General features: G+C 42.1%; 2 protein-coding genes and 1 non-coding gene across 6 annotated transcripts; 2 read left to right on the top strand and 1 right to left on the bottom strand.

Moving 5' to 3' along the window:
- The first annotated feature begins 1,969 nt into the window (after positions 1-1,969).
- Positions 1,970-2,041, top strand: TRNAP-CGG (transfer RNA proline (anticodon CGG)). The gene has a single exon. It is a non-coding gene; the product is annotated as a tRNA-Pro (tRNA).
- A 1,628-nt stretch (positions 2,042-3,669) lies between these two features.
- Positions 3,670-5,965, top strand: LOC112286331 (xyloglucan endotransglucosylase/hydrolase protein 9). The gene has a single exon (XM_024528108.3). The coding sequence runs from the start codon at positions 4,613-4,615 to the stop codon at positions 5,513-5,515; it is 903 nt and encodes a 300-aa protein (XP_024383876.1). The 5' UTR covers positions 3,670-4,612; the 3' UTR covers positions 5,516-5,965.
- A 2,107-nt stretch (positions 5,966-8,072) lies between these two features.
- LOC112286329 (serine/threonine-protein kinase VPS15) lies at positions 8,073-20,032 on the bottom strand. Of its 4 annotated transcripts, none has more exons than XM_024528104.3 (19): positions 19,778-20,032; positions 18,520-18,767; positions 18,162-18,236; positions 17,825-17,947; positions 17,622-17,667; positions 17,091-17,254; positions 16,725-16,804; positions 16,414-16,519; positions 15,870-16,046; positions 15,240-15,569; positions 14,882-15,065; positions 13,879-14,474; positions 13,382-13,627; positions 11,735-13,101; positions 10,408-11,320; positions 9,907-10,077; positions 9,413-9,672; positions 9,027-9,126; positions 8,073-8,697 (listed from the first exon to the last, which is right to left on the bottom strand). In XM_024528104.3, exons 2-19 carry the CDS (start codon positions 18,715-18,717, stop codon positions 8,509-8,511), a joined length of 5,325 nt encoding a protein of 1,774 aa, XP_024383872.1. In that variant the 5' UTR covers positions 18,718-18,767; positions 19,778-20,032; the 3' UTR covers positions 8,073-8,508. The 4 variants fall into 4 exon arrangements, with proteins under 4 accessions (XP_024383872.1, XP_024383873.1, XP_024383874.1 ...); XM_024528105.3 differs by having other exon boundaries at positions 13,879-14,471; XM_024528106.3 differs by having other exon boundaries at positions 13,879-14,468.
- Positions 20,033-20,076: the final 44 nt, after the last annotated feature.

Below are 20,076 nucleotides of genomic sequence, written 5' to 3'. Positions count from 1 at the left end.
TGCATCTATGAAAACCATGTCGAGTAAAATTCATTGATGACAATGCTGCGTAAAATTTATTGAAAACTATGTTGGATGATGTTTATTGAAGACTAATAACTTTTAACCATAGATCAATTATATAGACCATCACACCCTGTTTACCCATTAAGAAAATCTGAGGTTATACCAAGATTTGCTTCTTTCACGTCACTACCAACAGTCAATATCACGATTTCAAGTCGGGTCTAGTTACATATAGATCTTTACAATTATTAAGAATAGTAATAATAACCTGAATAACACTTTGACTTCATTCCGTATAAACTTATTAGTTAGATTCTTTTGTTAGTCTGAAACTCATATAGTTCCATGACTACTTGACATAATCTTGTTAACTGAGTTAAACTTATGTACTCCTGTATTACCATTCAGCATGAACTTCTCTACAATCCCATCAATGTAATACCAATTCCAGGAAAATGCGTCAAGCTTAGAAAACCATAAATTAGTGTAACAATAAATACGCTTTAAGCGCAGCACAGTTGACACACTCAAGAGAAACTAGATCCAATACAGGGGTAATTCAGTTCACGAATTCAGACCGTATTTCCCCGTGCCGAAAGAATTAGGTCGAAGGCGGACACCCAGCTCCTTCAGCCCTAAAATCCCAGTCACACAAACTCTGGTACATTTCCTCTCTTCTCAATTGTTTGAACCCCAGCCATTGCTGCAGTTGTGCTGTCCATTGTCATTCCCATACTATTCGTTACATTCCCCCGAGTTTTATGCTTCCAAATCTGTGCGCACTAACACAGCGCCCCTGTGATCCAATGTGTATATTGTTTGGTACATAGTCCTGCTTGGAGCGTGTTCCGTGTGGTTTTTAATGCACGGAAGATGGAGTTGGTTCCTCGGGCGGTGCCTTCTTGGGGTTAAGGTGAAGTGCTTGGAGGTGGATGAGTGCGATCGAAGTTAATTCCATCTCCTTGAGCTGTATACGCTCAATCAGTGTAGGTAAGATGACTCTCCACATTTGTATTATTGTCTCACGTTTAGGTTACTTTAATAATGGCTTTGCTACGCAGTGAAGGTCCTTTATGTAGATGGCATGTCCGGAATGGTTAGCGCATTCTTGGAGGTGATTTTTTATGTTCATGCCATCCAACTAACTAATCGTGCGATGGTCTTTACTTTTTTCGTGCTGGCGATTGATCTGTCTGTGTTTGCACTTTGGTTGAACAAGGAATTCAAGGTCTCTGGTTGGGTACGTAGTTGAGCTGTGTCTTGATTTCCTTCCCATGTCAGAGTGCTTTTTTTATGATTTTACAATGGTCTTTGAAAGTTCTAATGATGCCAATGAATTCCTGTATAGACTGCTTCTGCGGTCATGACAGCGAAAACAGAAATTTGACCTGAAGAGCTTTACATGTTTAGTTTGTGTTCTTAGCTTGAAACGCACCCATCAACATTCTTTGCGCCACATCATAGGCACTTTGAGCAGATAAACTAAAAATGCAGAAGAAGGCACTTTTCACTGGATTTAGGGAGACATCTTTTCTTAGGTTACAAGACAAGACCTAGGTCCGCAGGACTGATCCTGAAATATAGTGAAGGCATATCTTGACCACCCTCAAAGAGCGGTTGCTGTCATGCTGGTAAATTGAACTAAATTGTACAGCTCTATGTTGCTCACTTGCTGCAGAATTACTCTTGTAAATAGGTTATAGCCTGAGGAAAAATGGGTTGTCCGCTCGTAACAGTCATTACTAGATGCTATCTGGAACTATCATGTTAACAGAATAACTGAACGTGTGTACGATTAATTCCAATTACAAAAAGCTCAGTGACATCTTATCACGCGCTATGGGGATTCCGATCCATCCTTTACAAAACGGTAATTTTCTTTGATGCCTTAAAGAATGAAGTAATACTTAATATTATATGTAATGTTCTTAGAGTATAACAGCTCTCCAGTGTTTGTGACGGCGGGCACTTGGTCTAGTGGTATGATTCTCGCTTCGGGTGCGAGAGGTCACGAGTTCGATTCTCGTAGCGCCCCTTATCTTACATTTTGATTCCGAGGAGGGTTATTTGCTCGTCATATTTTATTTCTCTTGAAGAAACTTTTATTGTTTCGCCAATCTCATGTAAAAAACCCACCCTCTTTAAGAAAGTTAATGAAATTGGGGTGATTTCAGAGTTTTCCTAACAGTTGATACTAGGAAACATGTGTATTTGTATTTCATGTATAAATATATGTATGTGTGTCTCCCGGAAGGAAGAATGGATTTCACGTTAGGTACATAAAGAAAGACCTCACATAAGCCTTTCCATTTACTTTGAGACTAAATATCAAAAAAGTATCCACAAGAAATGTCTTCTTGAAGAGATTAACTGGAGTTCAAAGAAACTATTTTAGTTTTAATGTTACATATTTTGTTATATATATTCATATATGAATATCTTTCTTTTACTTTCTAATATCGGGCATATTTCAATGATTTTGGAAGACTTGTCGAATGACATGAATATTGCTTTTTCATAATTATAAATAGATTACTAAATGCAACTTGACCTTACAATTTTTGTGAATCTTATTATTAATTTATAAGGATTCAGTTCCAAAAGGTTTTGTTCAAAAAAGAAGCTAAGTTTTTTATTTGCACACTTCTTCATTCTTAATTAGCTGGGATTCCATGACCACTCCATGCCTTTCAACTAGGGTGTATTTTTTAGATCCGTCTCCAATCCACCTCCATTGCAGATCCACTCTCCAACAAACACTTCCTAGAACATTGGTTTTTTCAAATTTCAACCCTTTTGCCCGAAATACGTTAGTAGATAGGTAACAACGGCATGAGGTGCAAAATCAACAACATGGAGAAAGGGTGGATTTGCACACCAATGAAGTAAGGTACCCACTATTGATAACAGAAAAAAGAAAAAAAGAAAAGCATGCAGTAAATGATTGAACTAGAAAATCAAGGAAACAGACACTGTAAGGCATTCCTACAGAAACTCCCATTCCTCATCAATCTCCTTTGGCCAGACCTCTTAATTCCTGCCCACCGGCAACTCTGTAACCAGCCCTAAAAGGGTTGCATTAACTCTAGAATAGCACATGGATACACCCCTTTCAGTTTCAGAAGAAGAAGAAACAAACAAAATAAATAAATAAAGTAAACTTTTATAAGCCAATTCTCTTAAGGAGTGTCAGAAGGGGAATCGAGCAATTCAGCTTCCCATGTGCTCAATACCAGATCACGACTCACACAAACACACACACACACACACTCAGTGTAAATTCAACCTCATGAATTATGCACCGTGCAAGGTGGTCTATAATTCAACCCACCGAATAGAAATGAACTATGAAGGCCGTCTAGTCTGCCAGGAATTCAATCCTCTGCAGAGTCGCCAGACCAACTGCAATCAGCACCTGTACGTGTCATAGAATCCGTGTTGTCAGCTACACTCAGGTCAAAATGGCCAGTGGATACTGACGCAGAAAAATCTCCCCTTCTTCTGCATCTAGAACGTAGCTATCGAGTGTGATGCCATACAAGAGCCGCTGTTGTTTCGAAACCGCGTTCATGGTTCCAGAGCAAGCAATGTCAGTGTGGGTGGCATATCGGACAGCGATAAATAAACGTGCATCACTTATGCATCACTTGTACTCCAGCCCCCGACAGGGCACTCTAGGTCACGACAGGGAGATGCCAGTAGTACAGAAACTTGATTACTGGTTTTTTTCAGTTCCAGTTAACTTCATCGTAAGTCTAATCTCGTGTTTATCTACCTGTTTGTTTATTTGATAATTACCATCTAAGGATGTTGGTATTATTCGAGGCTGATTGCTGTTCTGCAAGGACGTCTACTGCTACGCTCTCATAATTGGGGATCGTGGGACCCGTATTAAGGTGCAGTTACTGTAGTACTCCTCTGCTAATTATCGTGAAGTGTTTTCTTTTTTCTAGAATGGACATTGATGTGGGCGTGATCATTCACGGTGATTATCCACTGTTAAGATTGATTACTTGAGTGCATGAGTGAACTGGCGAAGCTTGCAAGTTGAGAGGAAATTCCGTAACTGCCGGGATGCCCTTATGCTCTGGTCCCAGATGTTACTCCAGATTGCGACGGTGCCCTGTTGACACCTTGTGACTTCACCGCGTGACCACTTTTCAATGTCGATCGCCGCTAGTTATTCCCATGGCTGTCATCCCACTGCATAGTATAGATACTCTTCACCACCAACTTTAAAGCACCGTGACCACCATCTCCCAACTGTCTCTCAGGCTCTTCAGTTCCGAAACATCTCTCTCCAATGCAGACTACAGTTCTTGCAGCTGACGCCTGTGAGGTTGATCTTCAATCAAGTTCTGCTCCTTTACTTCCTGTCAATTGAAATCGGCTAGTTCAGTTTACCGCATTTTCGACGTGGTTCGTGTACTAAGATCTCTTCTATCGGCTCCGCGCTTAAAACATCTCTTTGAGCTGACTGAAGGCACAGAAACTTGTTTCATCTTATTTTACGAGCAGCGTTTAGTACAATTGTGGGAAACTAGTTGGTCAAAAGACGGTGTATAGGAGTGCGCCTAGTTGGTGGATTATCCGTCGTTCAACTTTGATGGGGCCACGCAGAGCACCTTCACGATCATGCATTGCCATCGCTCTGTTGTGTTTAAGTATCTTCGTGGGCGGTGGTCACGCTCAGTCTAGGCCAGGCAGGGGACTTGCCGCGTCGTTCAATCCGTGGACGAAGAATGTCAAGTACACCAACGACGGAAGGGGGGTGCAGCTCGTTCTCGATCCGCTCTCTGCCTCTGGAGCGGCGTCCAAGACTAGTTATCTGTTCGGAGGATTCGGGGCGTGGATCAAGCTGCCTCCTCGTAATTCCGCTGGGACAGTCACCACCTTTTATATGTTATCGACAGGACCAAAATATTGCGAGTTCGACTTCGAATTTCTAGGGAATGAAACTGGACAACCGTTCCTTCTGCACACCAATATCCACGTGAACGGCGTTGGAGGGCGCGAGCAGCAAATATATCTGGGATTCGACCCATCAGAGACCTTCCACTATTATAACTTCCAATGGAACAAGGACGTGCTGGTGTTATACGTAGACAACACACCCGTCCGCATGTTTAAGAACCTTGAAGGCATTGTGCCCAACTTCAAGTATCCGAATTCCCAGGCCATGGGCATCTACATGAGTATCTGGGACGGAAGCACCTGGGCCACCCAAGGCGGCCGCATCCCTATCAACTGGTCCGCTGCTCCGTTTGTGGCAACATATCAGAACTTTAGGCTGAATGGATGCGCTGTGCACAACGTCCTCGATCAAAACAGCTTGAGACTGTGCCAGGGCAGTAAGTATGCCTCTCCGGGAGCGTACGCTCAGACCGTGGGGATGGCGCGCGTGAGGCAGATGAGGTGGGTGAGGGCGAATCGGGTGGTATACAACTACTGCGACGACAGGAAACGATACCCGATCGCACCTGCGGAATGCGCTCACAACACCCTGTAGAATGTTAGATTCGCATCAAGGTGGATGTTCATGTGGAATGCACCTCGTGAGCAATCGGAGCTGGACGAGAAACGAGGATGTAAATAATCCATCGCAGGTACCGTGGTGAAGAGCTTGATTTGGTGAATCATGCGTTCGCGGATCTATTCCGAGGCAATAACTGAGCAACGATCTTCGGTAAAGTAGAGACCGTTGCAGTCACCGTCCATTACAGCTGCACGGATTGAATTTTTACTTGAAAGTGTAGATAGCTTTGGGGCAACATTTACAACGAAAGCATTGTTTAAGTCTAATATAACTTGGCACTCAACAGATCTGATACAGTTCTGCAACAAATAAGTGACGAGCAGCGCAAGCTGTTTGAATTTGGATTGCATGGCGATGTCCCCGAGGCCATCTTCCTGCAACCTATGTACTCGTGATTCCACCTAATTTTTCCCGCTTGTAGTAGCACAGTGTTGAATTGGACTCAGAACGAAGATTTTACATTCCTTCATTTTTCAATTCGAATTTCAATGGTTTGAAAATCCTATCCTAACATGACGGTTAAACATATATATATTTGTCAAATCCATTCCAATTTGCATAAACCTTTTGCAAGGAGAATAATTTTGAGTAACATGGAAGAGATTTGGATAAACAAGTCTCACAGTTGAAATGCAACCAATTGTATTTTGAGAGGGTGGTTTTGTCCATGGTAAGGAATATGACACAGAAAGGACACTGAATAGCATCTCTCACAAATCTATCTATTTCTCTGAAAAGAATACTGGACCGTCGCGTTGCATTGGGCAACTCAATTTGAATTATGAGAATGTTTCGTTGTAGTAATCCTACTTGCTGGGGTCTTTGCATAATTTAAAAAACCAAAATTATAATATCCACCATTACATTAATTGAGTCGCTGAGTCATAAAGTCTCAAGCCTACTTGTATTTTATATATAATATTATGAAGTTTGACATAACTTTACTCCTATATAGATATTCACAAGTTCATCCTACTGTAATTATAAGCAATACAAGCATAAAAGAACCATAAGAACATATTGATTATAATAGTAATAGGCGTAATTTATACTAATAAAGAACGAAGGTGGGTTTGATTTTAAAAAGTCTTACATCGAATTACCCTACAATAGACCATGTTGAGCTTTCATTGTAAAGTATGAACAGCAACACAGCCTTAAGTCCAGGGAGAAATAGTACCCTCCACCGTGGTGCAAGCTGTAGAAGGAACCCCCACATCGGAACATCCGTATGACCACCCATATCCAGGTCTTGAAGCTGATTCCTGCCTTGCAGCTCACTTCATTGTCTGCCTATTTCGTAACGGAATGATTTGGAGACCGAGTTCGTCTGCCTCAGCCTCCGAACGAACGACCGCCTGCGTGGAGCAATCGCAGGAAGCGGAGTGTGCTGTTTCATCTCATGCACAAGCGGACACGTGAGAAGGCCGCGGCATATTTGTAGGAGCTCTTGGAAGAGGACCGGGGGCGTTGCGGATCTGTTTCTTAGGACTCTAGTTTCTCATACGAGTGGAAGTTTTCTTGTACGCTTTGCTTAAACAGCAGCAGCGTCTCAAGGATCTGAAGAACCGCAACGCGTGCTAGGCTATTTCCGTTAGCTAGGTTAAAATGACGTGCAATGACTTTTCATAACAAGCTTATCAATGTAGATGTGGATAGTTTGAATGATGGAAGCAGAAGATAAGAGTAATGTCTCCAGAAACCCTTGATGAGCTACGCGTGATACTACTTATGAATACAGGATTGTAGATTTTTGATAAATTACTTGGATAAAAAATATTCAGCTGTTTTAATAAGCACGACTTCTGCAACCCGTGAAGTCATTGCACTCGCAGTTTTTGGTTGCAGACCACTTGATAGTTAAAAGGACTTCTCATCTCAAGAACTGAGCGCAATAAATGAATATCACTGTAGGAAGAAGGTTTGCTCGAATTGGAGCAACTACATGCAGGCAGTAATACTAAGGATGATGGTGACTTGAGCATTTTCAAAGCATGCTCATGAAAATGTGCCTTCATACCAAGATTAGTGACCAACATTAAAAAAAGGAGTGAGAGAAATGCAAGAAGAAAAAAGAAAGAAAGAATGGGACTCTCAAACAGTTACGCTAATTAAGGTCTACGCGGCGTATCTCAATAGAATTAGTATAGTTTACGCGAAAAATTAGCAGTTATTCCTTATTTATGCTCATAAGATCAACTTACCCGCCATTGGGTTTACTCCACTCTAGTATCACAACCTATCTTGAAGCTTGTAAGTAGTACACTTGGACAGACTTGTGGAGTGATAGATGACGTGTTAAATCATGCGATTATCACAAGACCATGGTAATCAGCATCGTTCAGTCAGCCTTGTGCAATGAAGGTAGTAAGAGGAGTGAAAATACTACTGTAATGGTATCCCTCACTGATTGCAAGATACAGAATTTGTTTGGATAATATTGTTTAGTTCGAGAACATTGGAAATGCTCCAATTCAAAATTGCACCTGCTAGTTTACAGAAGTAAGAAAGACTACATAGTATTACACAGTTACCAAAGACCAGTGTTAATTAGACGTCTTCACTTCACGACTCACAATTTTAATCATTTTGTTGTCTAGAGTTCACTACTGTGGACTGTAACCTGAACTATGCAGGCACAGCATACTATACATACGGTATGCACAAAATGATTTGAAGCATTGACTGCTAGAGGATTCCTATACAACGTTGGGGCTTTTACAACCTGACAACCTGTGATAAAGCTCTAAGTCTACGGACGAACTGTTGGAAAGACTCTAGAACGACTGAAGCTGCATCTGCAACTGCTGATTGTGATACCTTGAAGCTGTTTGTCGGCTTTCAGAGGTCACTGGTGCCACAATCAAAACCAATTATCATCCAGGCATCCAATGCTAACGCTAGTTCCAGGTCCAGTCTTGGAAGACTTCAACAACGAACACAACTGTTTGTCCTTCAGGAGATTTTCACTTCCAGACCTTAATAGCACCATCTCTACTACTTGATATCAACAGCCGCTGATTGGTTTGAGCTGAAGCAAGGCTAAGAATACAATCTCGATGACAACCAGCATTATCAGTAGCAGCTGCTGCAAGAGCAGTCTTTGCAGAATTCTTGCTTGGGGGTCGGGTTGCACTCTCTGTCCCTGGAGTTTCCTGTAAACAATTATCTCTCTAGTTAAAAAATGACCAAACCATTATCATCTGCTAGAGGAACACGAATTATGAAAGAGGAGCCTATTCAGTGTCGACACTAGGAAATAATTTTCCTACTGATGTCAGAAATAATACCAAATATAAACAGCCCAAATCACAACGAAAACAACTCAATAGCGACACAGAACACCTGTTCAAACAATACTGAATTAATGAGTACTTTTGTGATATTTGTAGCCATCAACGACGGTGGAAATAGACATGCAATAATACATCATCCGTTCTCAATAAACGCGGAAGACACGAAGTTGACAGTCACTGATCCCAACCTGAACAATGCGGACACTGTTCAATGAGCGCAGCTCATAAGTCTGAACAGCAGAACTCTTTCCCATGGTGGGCCCACAGACATGATAGCTCCGATCCGGTCTGTATTCAATAAAGCAAAGTTGGTTACAATAATTCGGATTGGAATTACAACATAACCGTATATGAGTTAAATACCGCAACCTCAAATCGGACGTGGATTTTAGTACAGAATGCTGTAGAATTTCCCTAGAATGCTACCATAAGCAACCCCTAACGGTTCAACACGTCCAAAGAGAATTTTACGGACCACATACGAGAAAACCCAAGATTACAAGATGGTCTAATCGCAAGAATTGTTAGTACCTACACCAGAATTAAATCCATTGACTGCGAACAAGCACAATACCTTAAACGATCCCACATTCGAATCCTGCAATCTGAACCGCCAGTGAGGAGAGCAGCACCCCCTGACAAAGGTAGTAGTGCACGAACTCCTGGTAACCTTGGGGGAGGCTCATTCAGTTCTTCCATGCGATAATCAGTAAACTTCACACCTCCAACCAACTTGGTATCTCTTAAAGACTGGGAGCTTGATAGTGGCTGACTAAGAGCTGCAGGGACAGTGTTCATCTCTGGATGGACTGGGTCAGCGCATAATCTAAGAACCTGCACACAAGTTACGAGACTTCAGCATACACGGACAGAGATATGTACAATATGCACATGACTTAAGATCCAGACTTGCCCAAAAATTCCATGCCTGGAGGGTAGCGGGAAAACTCTCACCCTGAATATTTTTATAAAATAAAATAAAAGGTTGTAGTTGATTCATAGCCATGTTAAGGAACATCATGCACAAATTTTTCCAGGGAAGTTGATGTTCAAAAAGACTAAAATTACCCGATGGCATATACCATCTGCAGCATTCCAGAGAGCCACTTCGTTGCGTCCGGCAGCAACCCACACGTACGGATGCTGACTTGTTGCTGCAACTGTGTCTTTTCCAGGAACTAGAACACACATGCTTTCGACTGGACAGCAAGCTGGATGCTGCCACGTGTTAACTGCAATCTGCAATATGCAAGAACTGGATTAAGAACCATGTGCTTAAAAATGAATATCACAAGTACTATAAGATCGGTGTCGAGCGAATTAAATTATTACTTGGTACATTCAGCTGTCGCAATGCACTTCTGAACCATAAGGACACAAGCAGGCAAGAGGACATTGACAGACTGAGACTCCTTGAACAACTATTATCTTGGAACCCACCAATTTTCTAGCAGCATAGAATGTGAGGGGTACTTGAATAAGAAAGTTTCTCCTCAGTATTAGTGCAAACTCGACTAAATTCAGAAACAAATGTGAAGCATAAAATGTCAATAGTTTCAGATGAGAAACCTGAAAGCGTAAGTCCCAGAGTGTGAGTACTCCTCGAGATGTTGCTGACACCAGCCAGTTGCATGCAGGGTCAACTGATACTGCTGTTATGTAGCCTTGATCTGGTTTTGACCGCAACACCCAGGCATCAGTTTGAGTCCTCAAATCCCAGAGATGTATGCCGTTTCTTTGTGTGCTATACAAGAGCTGAGATGGTCCTTCATTGAAAAGGCTTTGCATTGTCATAGCATTCCCCTCCTGGGTGTCCAACTTGCGCGTATCTGAAATGCCAGTATAACGTTCTGTGCTGTTTCCTTGACGTGCCACATAATCAACTGTAAAAACATGAATATTTCCTTCACTGGAGGCTGCCGCAACTTGGTGCCCACCACCCAGGATGGACACGTGAAGTGCTCGCCCGTCATTCTGGAGAGGGTATGTCAATCGGGACCTAAAAGATATGTCTCTTTCTAGCCTTCGGCAATCCCATATTTTAACCGTTCCGTCATCCGATGCACTTGCAAGAAAGACATTGTCACTAGAAACTGCCACCTCATTCACAGCACGTTGATGCTCTTGCAAATGTGCTATGAGAACACCACGGGGTTTCCATGAGCTTTCTGCTACCACTGAAGAACTTAAGAGCGGAGTACCAGACTCCAAAGATGCTTCGCTGGTTGGTGCATTAACTGAATTAGACTCCGAAGGTTTTCCACCTCCAAGAAGTTCAGATGATGATGCTAGGCTAGCTTTACTATTTGTCATACTATGGATGCTGCTTCCGAAACCGGTAGCAAGAAGACCTTCGCCGGACTCTTGTCGACTACTGCCTCTCAAGGTCTCGAACTTCCTGTAGCTTATGGGACTGGGCCCCTGGTATACAGATCCTGCGAGCATCCTTGCAGCGCTCGACCCCGTCATAGCTACATGTGACCTGCATGGACAGTTGAACCCAGCAAAGATGAATTGCGTAGCAAGAATGTGTGAAACAAGCCAATTGCCAAAGAGCCTACTACAGCTGATGGTAACAGAGTAAGTACTTGAACAAGAGGTTATTAGGTGCACATTTATGGAAAATAAAATAAAATGAATCGCTTCGCACATCATTTCTTGGAGATTGCTCAAAGTTACACACTTATGCAGCATAAAGCACAACCCACTACAGCAGAGTCATCCATGATCCAAGGCATGCACGTAAGACGTAGTGATATACAAGAGGCAAGATGGAATTCAAAACAAACAGTAAAAGAAGAAAGATATGTTGAGGAGGAACTCATCGTGCAAAACATTTAGTAGGAAAAGTAAAGAAACAAACAGAAAACGTTAACGAGTTGGTCCACCAAGGTACCTGTGTAAAGAAGGCTCAATAGAAGACATCGATGAATGACCAGCAACGTTAGCCCATTGAGAAGACGCTGGTCCTAATGAAGCACTGATCGGTGTTCCAGCAATCGTGGCCATGAGAAAGGGTGCCGATCCCTGCCTACCTCCGAATACTCGACTCCACTCTTCATTGAAAGAAGGATTTACTTCTCCAACTTGGGGAGTCCCTCCTTGCCCAGAAAGAGTTGGGTCAGGCTTCTTCTCATTCACGGGGACAAAGTATAGAGGAATCCCTTCTGAAGAGCCATCGTAGTTGGAGTAGAAACCGGCACCCACCCCAGCTGCGAAGCCGATTGCGGAGCTCTGAAGTTTTTCTGTATTATCTGCTTCCCAATTATACAACATCCGAGTCTGCATAGTGCTAGACAGGTTACGAAGATAACCCTCCATAGCCTTCATCTTTTCTCCATCCTCACCTTCTCCTGTCAACGGCTTTTGCAGAAGTTGGGGGCCAGATCCGGACATTGGAGCACGTTTAGCGTTATTCCTAGGTGGACCTTGGGAAACACCTACCCTAGATGACCGACTCTCTCTTTCACTTTTCTTACTCTCGCGTGCGGCGTTCATACCACTCACTCCAGCAAACTCTGGAGGAGGTAGAATAGGAGCTACTCTTCGGCTTTGAGTCCTTTGAATCCCTTGCTTATTTGCAGCTGCCTTCTCCCTCTCAGTTTGCAGTAGCATCACATCACTAAGGACACGATTGAAGACTTCCCTTGACACTGGTGGTTTCAAGCATGCTAGCAGAGATACCTCAGAACATAGAGAAGCTGGCTCTCGCCTAAGAAATGGTAATAAAATCGGCGATAAGAACGCGTACGAATCAGTGGGCTCTAGATTTGCGCTAGAGGCGGCAACAAAAGAAATCGCCGCCCGCCGCACCCACTGGCTTGGATGGCACAAAAGGGGGGATGCCCGTTCAATAGCTTCAAGTAAAACTCTCTTTCGAAGTAAACGATGTGTACAAAGAGCCGCAAGGCATTCCAAGGCATTAACAATTACCGTTTCTTCTACATCATTTAGAGCTTGCTCTAAGTAAGGGAGAAGGTAAGCCTCCAAACTCATTCGTCCCACAAAGAGACAAACATGAACAATGTGTTCAAAGAATACTGCCCGTAGCTGCTCGTCACGGTCATTTAGAAAAGCAGGCAGGATTGGCAACAGGAAATCGTTGCTATGTTTGGGTCCAAAAAACCGACAAAGTGGCCCCACATTCTGCAATAAGGCACGACGAATTGTAGGGGTCTGCTTTTGACCCATCACTAGCTCCTGTATGACGCGTGCAATAGTCTCACGCAAATGTGCAAGCTCTCCCTCTAAGCGACCTGCAGACTAATTTGTCCCAACAGACCCAGCAGGAATCAGCTTCATACAAAGAAACGATAAAGGATTCAGAAAAAGTTCTCATTCTAGACAACTGGGAAGGAACCCGCAGCAGAACTGTCTAACAAATGTCAACCATCGTGACAACTATAGTAGTTAATTCTACCTAGGAAGTGCAATCTCCTCTGAATTTTCTATCATGATATTGCACATAGATTTATGTTATTTCTATCATGCAACTCAACTTCATGGACTAGAATTGTTTTTCAAATTAAAAGTAGAAAGTTACCCCAAGCTTAGTGGAGGTCGCCTTCCTCTCTGACAAAGATCCTTTCGCGCGATTGATTGGAGAATCTAAGCTTCCAATCTCATGGATCTCCTGTGAGTGCATCATGAATCGGTTCGCAGTTTCAGCGATCTTGTGAATATTAGCAGCATACGCAATGCGGACGCTCTCTTCTGAGTCATCAGGTAGCATGGAGAGCAAAGGCAGTATATATTCTGGGAACATCTTGGCATCACTTGGTGGAAAAACCTGTAGACAATTAATTGTGTCGCGCTTAGAAACTCCCATTCCAGCTGAGGTCATTAGCTGCGGCACTAACCACAAGAGGAAGAAAACCCAAAAACCTGATGCAACCTGCTTTGCGACAATATTCATTACATGCGATAACCCTGCTCAACTTCAAATATTATCAAATTACTCTGTAACCAGCGAAGAAGACAATGCAAAAGCAATAATAGAAACTAACAAGAGTAGATTAGAATAAAAGAATGAAGAAATACCTGCACCAGAGACAAGACATCACATAGAGTCTGAAGAGCGGTGCATCGAACAATGGCAGCATTGTCGGACAGGAGAGCGACAACGTAAGGTATGACGTGTTGAAGTCGAGCATCATCCTCTATGTACGATGAAGCTTCTTTCAATAACTGGATGGTTCCCCGCCTAGCTTGAGGGAGCTTGACATTACGTAGGCAGGCACATAAGAGAGCTGCAATTAACACCATGCCTTCGCATTGCTGGGTTTGATCATGCGTTCCTTCATTACCACTTTCCGGGATCTTTGAAGCTTCTGGTAATAATCCCTGTCCTTGACTCTCTGATCCGATGCTCTGTTGCGAGATCAGATCTAAGTGACACGGTCGTCTTCGACGTTTGCGTATCCATTTCCTTTGTCTCCATACACAATCTGGAGTACAAGTGGATGTCCAACTACGACTGACAGGAGGGGTTCGTTTCAGAGTGCAATCCCCTACACTATTCCCTTTTATAGTAACATCTCCCGCGTTTTTAACAGAAGTGTCTACTTCACCTTCATCACCCCCGGTGCTTACCTTACGATACCTCCACCCTTCCTCATCAGCTCCAACTCCTGCTGCTAAGACAAGCACAAGCTAAACATAATAAGTGGGTTCTTAGATATACTTCACTTTCAAAACAAGTCAAATTTATTGCTGCACACAAAATTTTAACGGAAGATAAATCCAAGATATTCAATCATGCGACCTCCCCTTTAAGACTATAGCCTAAACGGTGGCTAGTCCTAGAAATAAACTAGCAATTCAGTGAAATAATTGCTAGTTTGGCAGTGCATCAGCAAGTCTGAGACAAAGCTCAGGCGTTAAATTCAAACTTGACCCACTTATCTAATTTTTTCGTAAAAGAGACAACTCACCTTATTGAATTTGCATTGAAATGTGCATATTCAACTATCGCATGAGAGAGAGGGCTAGAATCTTAAGCGATAAATCACACAAAAGGCGATCATGACAAGGTTCGACGTACCACTATGAACCCAGCTAGGGTCGACTTCCCAGTCTCCATCCCACCTCCATCCACCCTCCAAAGGAAGAGTAACATCATCTTTGCAACGTCCTGGTATTCCATGGGTAGCCATGGAAGCTTCAACAGTGTGAAGAAGACGCTCATAGAATGTACCACCTGGTTCTCGAACTTGATTCTCAAGTACCTGCGGAAACCGTAAAACGATTAAATACAACGCGAGTATTACCACACTTGAGCCTCAGATAAGCTTGGAAATCTCTTCGGTAGAGGATATTTGATCATAAAAGTATCTAAGAACTGACCATCTAATCGTAAAAGTAGTTCAAAAGCAGAAAAGGAGAATTATTGAATTTCTAACCTCTTCAGTAACAACTTCTTCGAGAGCAGAAGCTGCCTCTGTCATTGCCACCGCAGCAGCTTTGATGCGGTGCGAAGATGCACATAGAGTAACGGACCTGGTCTGACCTTCCGACAAAAGTCTCGCTGATTCTAAAATGAATGGTTCATTTACAATAAAATCTCCATCGTATAAGTTTTTCTGCTTCTGTGTCGGCGACAAATTAAGCCTTCTCGTACCTAGTACCAGATCAGCAATGCCATCACCATTTGCCTCCGCAAACTGCCTCCTTCGAGAATCAATTTGCATTTGCTTGCGAATTTCCGGGAAAAAGCTTTGTGTAAGAGCCACCTTATCAAAGCAAACGCACAAACAAAAGAAGCAGAAGGATTAACAGGCTACAATATTACTGATCCTGTCAGGCCTGAAAGTAGCTTAATGCAAATTGATTCAAAAATTTGAGAACTGGTTGGACCTACTTAAATTATAATACGCTAGTCACAAAACTATTGATACCCGCACTTATACAAACCGAATTGAAGAAGAAGAAGAGGGAAAATAATAATAATAATAATAATAATAATAATAACTAAATAAGAAGAAGGAAAAAATCATCAGTAAAAATAAGGGGTGAAAATAATGATCACTTACTCGATTGTCAGTATCCAGTGGAACTAGGTACGAGAAGAAGTCGTGCAACAGAGGTGAGAAGTATTCTGGAAATACTATAGGACACCACAACTTTAGGTATTGATCTGCAGATAACCGTTTCTCTGGAAGGACGTTGATCATGTCCAGGATCATAGCACGGACTCCTTCATCTGGAATCTGCAAGTGAGACCATTATAAATACATATTTGTGTCCGCCTTTCAGTTTGATAGTAAGTAAACAAAAGCGCTCTGTCCCAGATATATGACTGACTGAAGTATAGCAGTTAAGAAATATAACATGAATCAGCCCTTCCAAGAAATAAGCAGATTATGAAAAACATTTATGGCAACTGCAGAATACAATTAATAAAGATAGATGCCCAAAAATCACACAATTTATGCCCATATGCATCTTAGAGCTACTTTCACACATTGACCACAAGAAGTAGCTGCCTGTCGTCTTGTTGCCTCGTATATTAAGAATTTACCAAAGATTAAGAATGACAAGCTTGTGACGAAAAGCACCTTCAGAGATATGACCCACCTTCTCAAGAGATGACCGAGGATCGAATTTTCCCTGACGATAAGCCAGCAGCTGAGACAAATCGAATAACGCTTTCCCTTCTAAGAACATCTCGCCTATTACGCACCTGATATGCCAGTAACAAGTCAACAGCTTCACATACAGGTGAGCAGTCCTACATAATGGCAATGAGGACATCTGCTCTAGTAAACAATCATATATCAGAAATACTGTGCCCACCATTATCCATCGAGATTATGAGATCAACATAGCCATTTCACCTTAAACTGAAAATAGCAATCAAGATGGTCTCAGCCAAACAGATAACTCACCCAAGAGAGAAAATGTCCATTGCAGGCGTCAAAGGAGCATCTGAAGTCGCAAGCATGTCGACATTTGGCTCATGGAACCGCTAAATCAACCAACAAAAGCTATGAGTCTTATAGCATCTTACATTTCTTGACATTCAAACTTACTAAACAAATCAGCATGTCCAAATCTCAACCACATTTACATGTGATTGAGATTTATCTCGCTTTTATAGTTTAGTTTATATCCTCAGACCATATCAGAACAGTTAAAAAAAGAAACAGGGAAAAAAGGGATGGAAAATAAAGACGTTGCTACGTAGAGCAGAAGCATATGTGCAGCACAAATTCCATGCGTACTACACGTCAATACCAGAAAGATGATTGTACCTCAGGTGCAAGATAGCATCGACGCCGACTCCCTGTGTCAAAGAAGAAAGAAAAATCGGCAGGATTGTCCGCCGGTAAGAAAGTGGGCTTAAGAGCCCCATAATAGTCTGCTAAATATACCCAATTCCATGAGGTCACCAAGACATTTTCGCACTTTATGTCCCCTGCCACAACCATTCACTAATTAAGCGACACCTTGAAAAGAATGAGCAACCTACTAATATATACCCGACAAGAAATGGAATAAAAAATTTTAACAATAAGAGAGCACATAATGAACACTTCACAATAAAATTAATGGATCTTATTGTCCGCCAGCGGGATGTTAAACCAAAGGTGGTAGACTCATAAATATGTATTCAGTTTTCGTTATAAAACCACAAAGCTTCATGTAGTGTGCGTGGAAAACACATCGGTACTAATTACACAAAGAAGAGCATGATGAACAGGAACACCATTAAACCCGGAAGGTGATTGGCGTTATGATCAGCAGTATATTCTACATGAAAAGCCTGAGAGTTGAACTTATACCATGACAAACTCCACGTTCATGGCTTTGCTTCAAAGCATGCAGAAGCTGTAAAAACCGAGAGGCTGTGAGGTTCAAGTTTTTAGCAGCAGCTATCTAAATGTGAGCTCTAAAAATCAGAAACGGAAGGTTCGAATAATAGGATACGAAAATTGTTGCAAAACAGACAACACTGTAGACTTCATGTAAAGAGAGCTGGACTTACCTGAAAGGCGAGCCACTTCTTTTCAATGAGGCTGAGAAATGGACGAGTGCTGATGCGATCATGCAAATTACTAAAGAAGTATTGACGTAGCAAATAAGCCGCTTTGTCAGTCTCAATCCAGTGCTATTACATGCAAGAGTTGTGTTAAAAGTCATACGTGGATTCTTCAAGTACACATTATACAAGCAAAGAAAGCACATCCCAGGCCAATGAATGACCAGATGAGTAAATAGGAAGAGATAACACAGATTGAAATCAAGCAAATGTATCCACGACAAGCAACTTAGATCTTGATTACGAGTGCCAACAATAATAGATATTGATATGATATACTTACTTGAAAAGGCCAAACATGTGAATGCTCAATATTCCTCAAACGATCTCGAATGTCTCGTAGTTTTCTCTCATACTCCTTCATAAATATGAAAAATAAACACATAAGTATCAACAAAGGAACTTCGAAACCGGCCAAGTCTAACAAAAGAACTCAAATTAGGATGAACATGTGCAAGCTTCAGCAGCATGGTGGGCTTCTTACAAATGTTGCACCCACTACAACAGACTGCAGTAAAATTACAACCATCAAGACGACAGTACGTAATAATCGATAATGACGCTTATACATGTTCATCCTAATAATTGTTTTTACAGAAAAGAAAAAAAGAAAAGGACAAACTGTATGAAATGAATCGAACCTTCAAATCAAGAGATTCGCCTCGTTTGAAGTAAACCTTCACAAGCAAGAGTCCCTCATCATGGACACACTGAACTGACTTCAAAAACCGGCCACCTCCTAGAACCTCCTTCAACACCAAGTTATAGGAAGAAGGCAGGTCGTGCAAATAGTACTCCGACGCCGAAGCTTGCGTCGTTCGAGCTAACTTATTACCCATTTTGCATGCTTACGCTAGAATCTTAAGCCGCAGCACGATAATGTGTGCACCTGTGAACAACTATGCGTTACAATAGTGATGAATGAAGAGCTTGCAAACATCGTAAGATTCAATCAAATAGCGAAAAGAGACTTACTCTAACAAAAGAAATAATCAATACCACATTACAGCTGCAAGTTTGATTATACTTCAATGCTGGATCTGGATTTTAATGATTTCAAGACAGTAAAATTCACACTCCGAACTTTAATACCAACGACTTAAGAGTATGAATTAAGTACTCATTTAGTCAACTGACACAGTCAGGACTTTATTTCCACGACCAAAAGTTTCATCCCAACCCCCAATCTGCGCAAGGAGAAAAAGTATATCAACTACATTACAGATACTCAATGTTAAATTTCTAAGCTCTCAATAGAAAGTGATCAAATGCGCAAGTTGGGGTAGAAAGAAGCTGCGATCATTTCAAGTCCACACCAAATGCGCAAGGTCAATCCTAAGACGTTGCAAGTCAACAAATGTCACTATAGTTTATAAGATTAAAATATTGTGTTACGACTTCAATTTGCAGCAGAAAGACTTCCTTCAAATGCTAACACTTGTGAAAGTAGTGCTTCTGGTCGAACTTTCAGCGGCGTAAAATTCCCAAACACTCCAAAGTGTTCTAATTCGAAGCAAGAACAAATTCGTTACCAGAATTTTTCACAGTGTACGCGGAAAACCTCATCTAACCTCCTAGCCACACCAATATACCTCACAGCGCGCACAGAAAAATCACATAATAAAAGAGAATCACACCCTTTAAGTACAACAAAATTTCATCAATGATTCACGATGATCATCTCCAATTTCCCGCACCGTTTCTCAGCCCTCAACCAATCACAGAATTCATATGCAACAAGCGACACGAAGAGGAGAAGCGCCCCGTGCATGCTTGCAATAACAAATTCCCAGAAACGAGCATTGAGAAACCACAAATGGCATAGCAATCCACTTCACGGTCGTGTGTAGCAACAAATTCAAAACGAAATTCGCCAGGCACGCATCCATGGAAACGCACCTCCAAGAGCCTTCTTGCGGACTTAACCAAACCACGAAGATGGTCGGTCTCCTTGCCCACTCATCGCCATCTCTAATGATCCAATTCAGAGTTGTCCTTTTTTCTCTCGCAGACTTTGTTCCGAGCTTTCAAAATCCTCGCGCGAAAGCAACATGCCTCCGATTGGCGCGGCAACGTCCCCTTCCGCACTATCTCACTGAGTCGAGTCGAGGTTGAACTAGGAGCTGGCTATGGCGGTCATCGAAATATTTTGCTTTGCAATTAGGGCATCGTTAGAGGGTCGCGGAAAAGCATTTACG

Source organism: Physcomitrium patens, chromosome 9 (genome assembly GCF_059467195.1).
Source record: "Physcomitrium patens ecotype Gransden chromosome 9, ASM5946719v1, whole genome shotgun sequence".
Classification (NCBI taxonomy): Eukaryota; Viridiplantae; Streptophyta; class Bryopsida; order Funariales; family Funariaceae; genus Physcomitrium; species Physcomitrium patens.
Note: the sequence above shows the minus strand (reverse complement) of the source record. Positions and strands in the feature narration are given on the sequence as shown.

Excerpts from the sequence above, each read along its gene's own strand:
- LOC112286329 (XM_024528104.3), bottom strand. The coding sequence starts at position 18,717 with ATGGGTAATAAGTTAGCTCGAACGACGCAAGCTTCGGCGTCGGAGTAC. Across the intron at positions 18,237-18,519 it reads GCGAATCTCTTGATTTGAAG|GAGTATGAGAGAAAACTACG; the intron begins GTTCGATTCATT and ends ATATTTATGAAG. Across the intron at positions 13,102-13,381 it reads CGACCTCCACTAAGCTTGGG|TCTGCAGGTCGCTTAGAGGG; the intron begins GTAACTTTCTAC and ends GGGACAAATTAG.
- LOC112286331 (XM_024528108.3), top strand. The coding sequence starts at position 4,613 with ATGGGGCCACGCAGAGCACCTTCACGATCATGCATTGCCATCGCTCTG.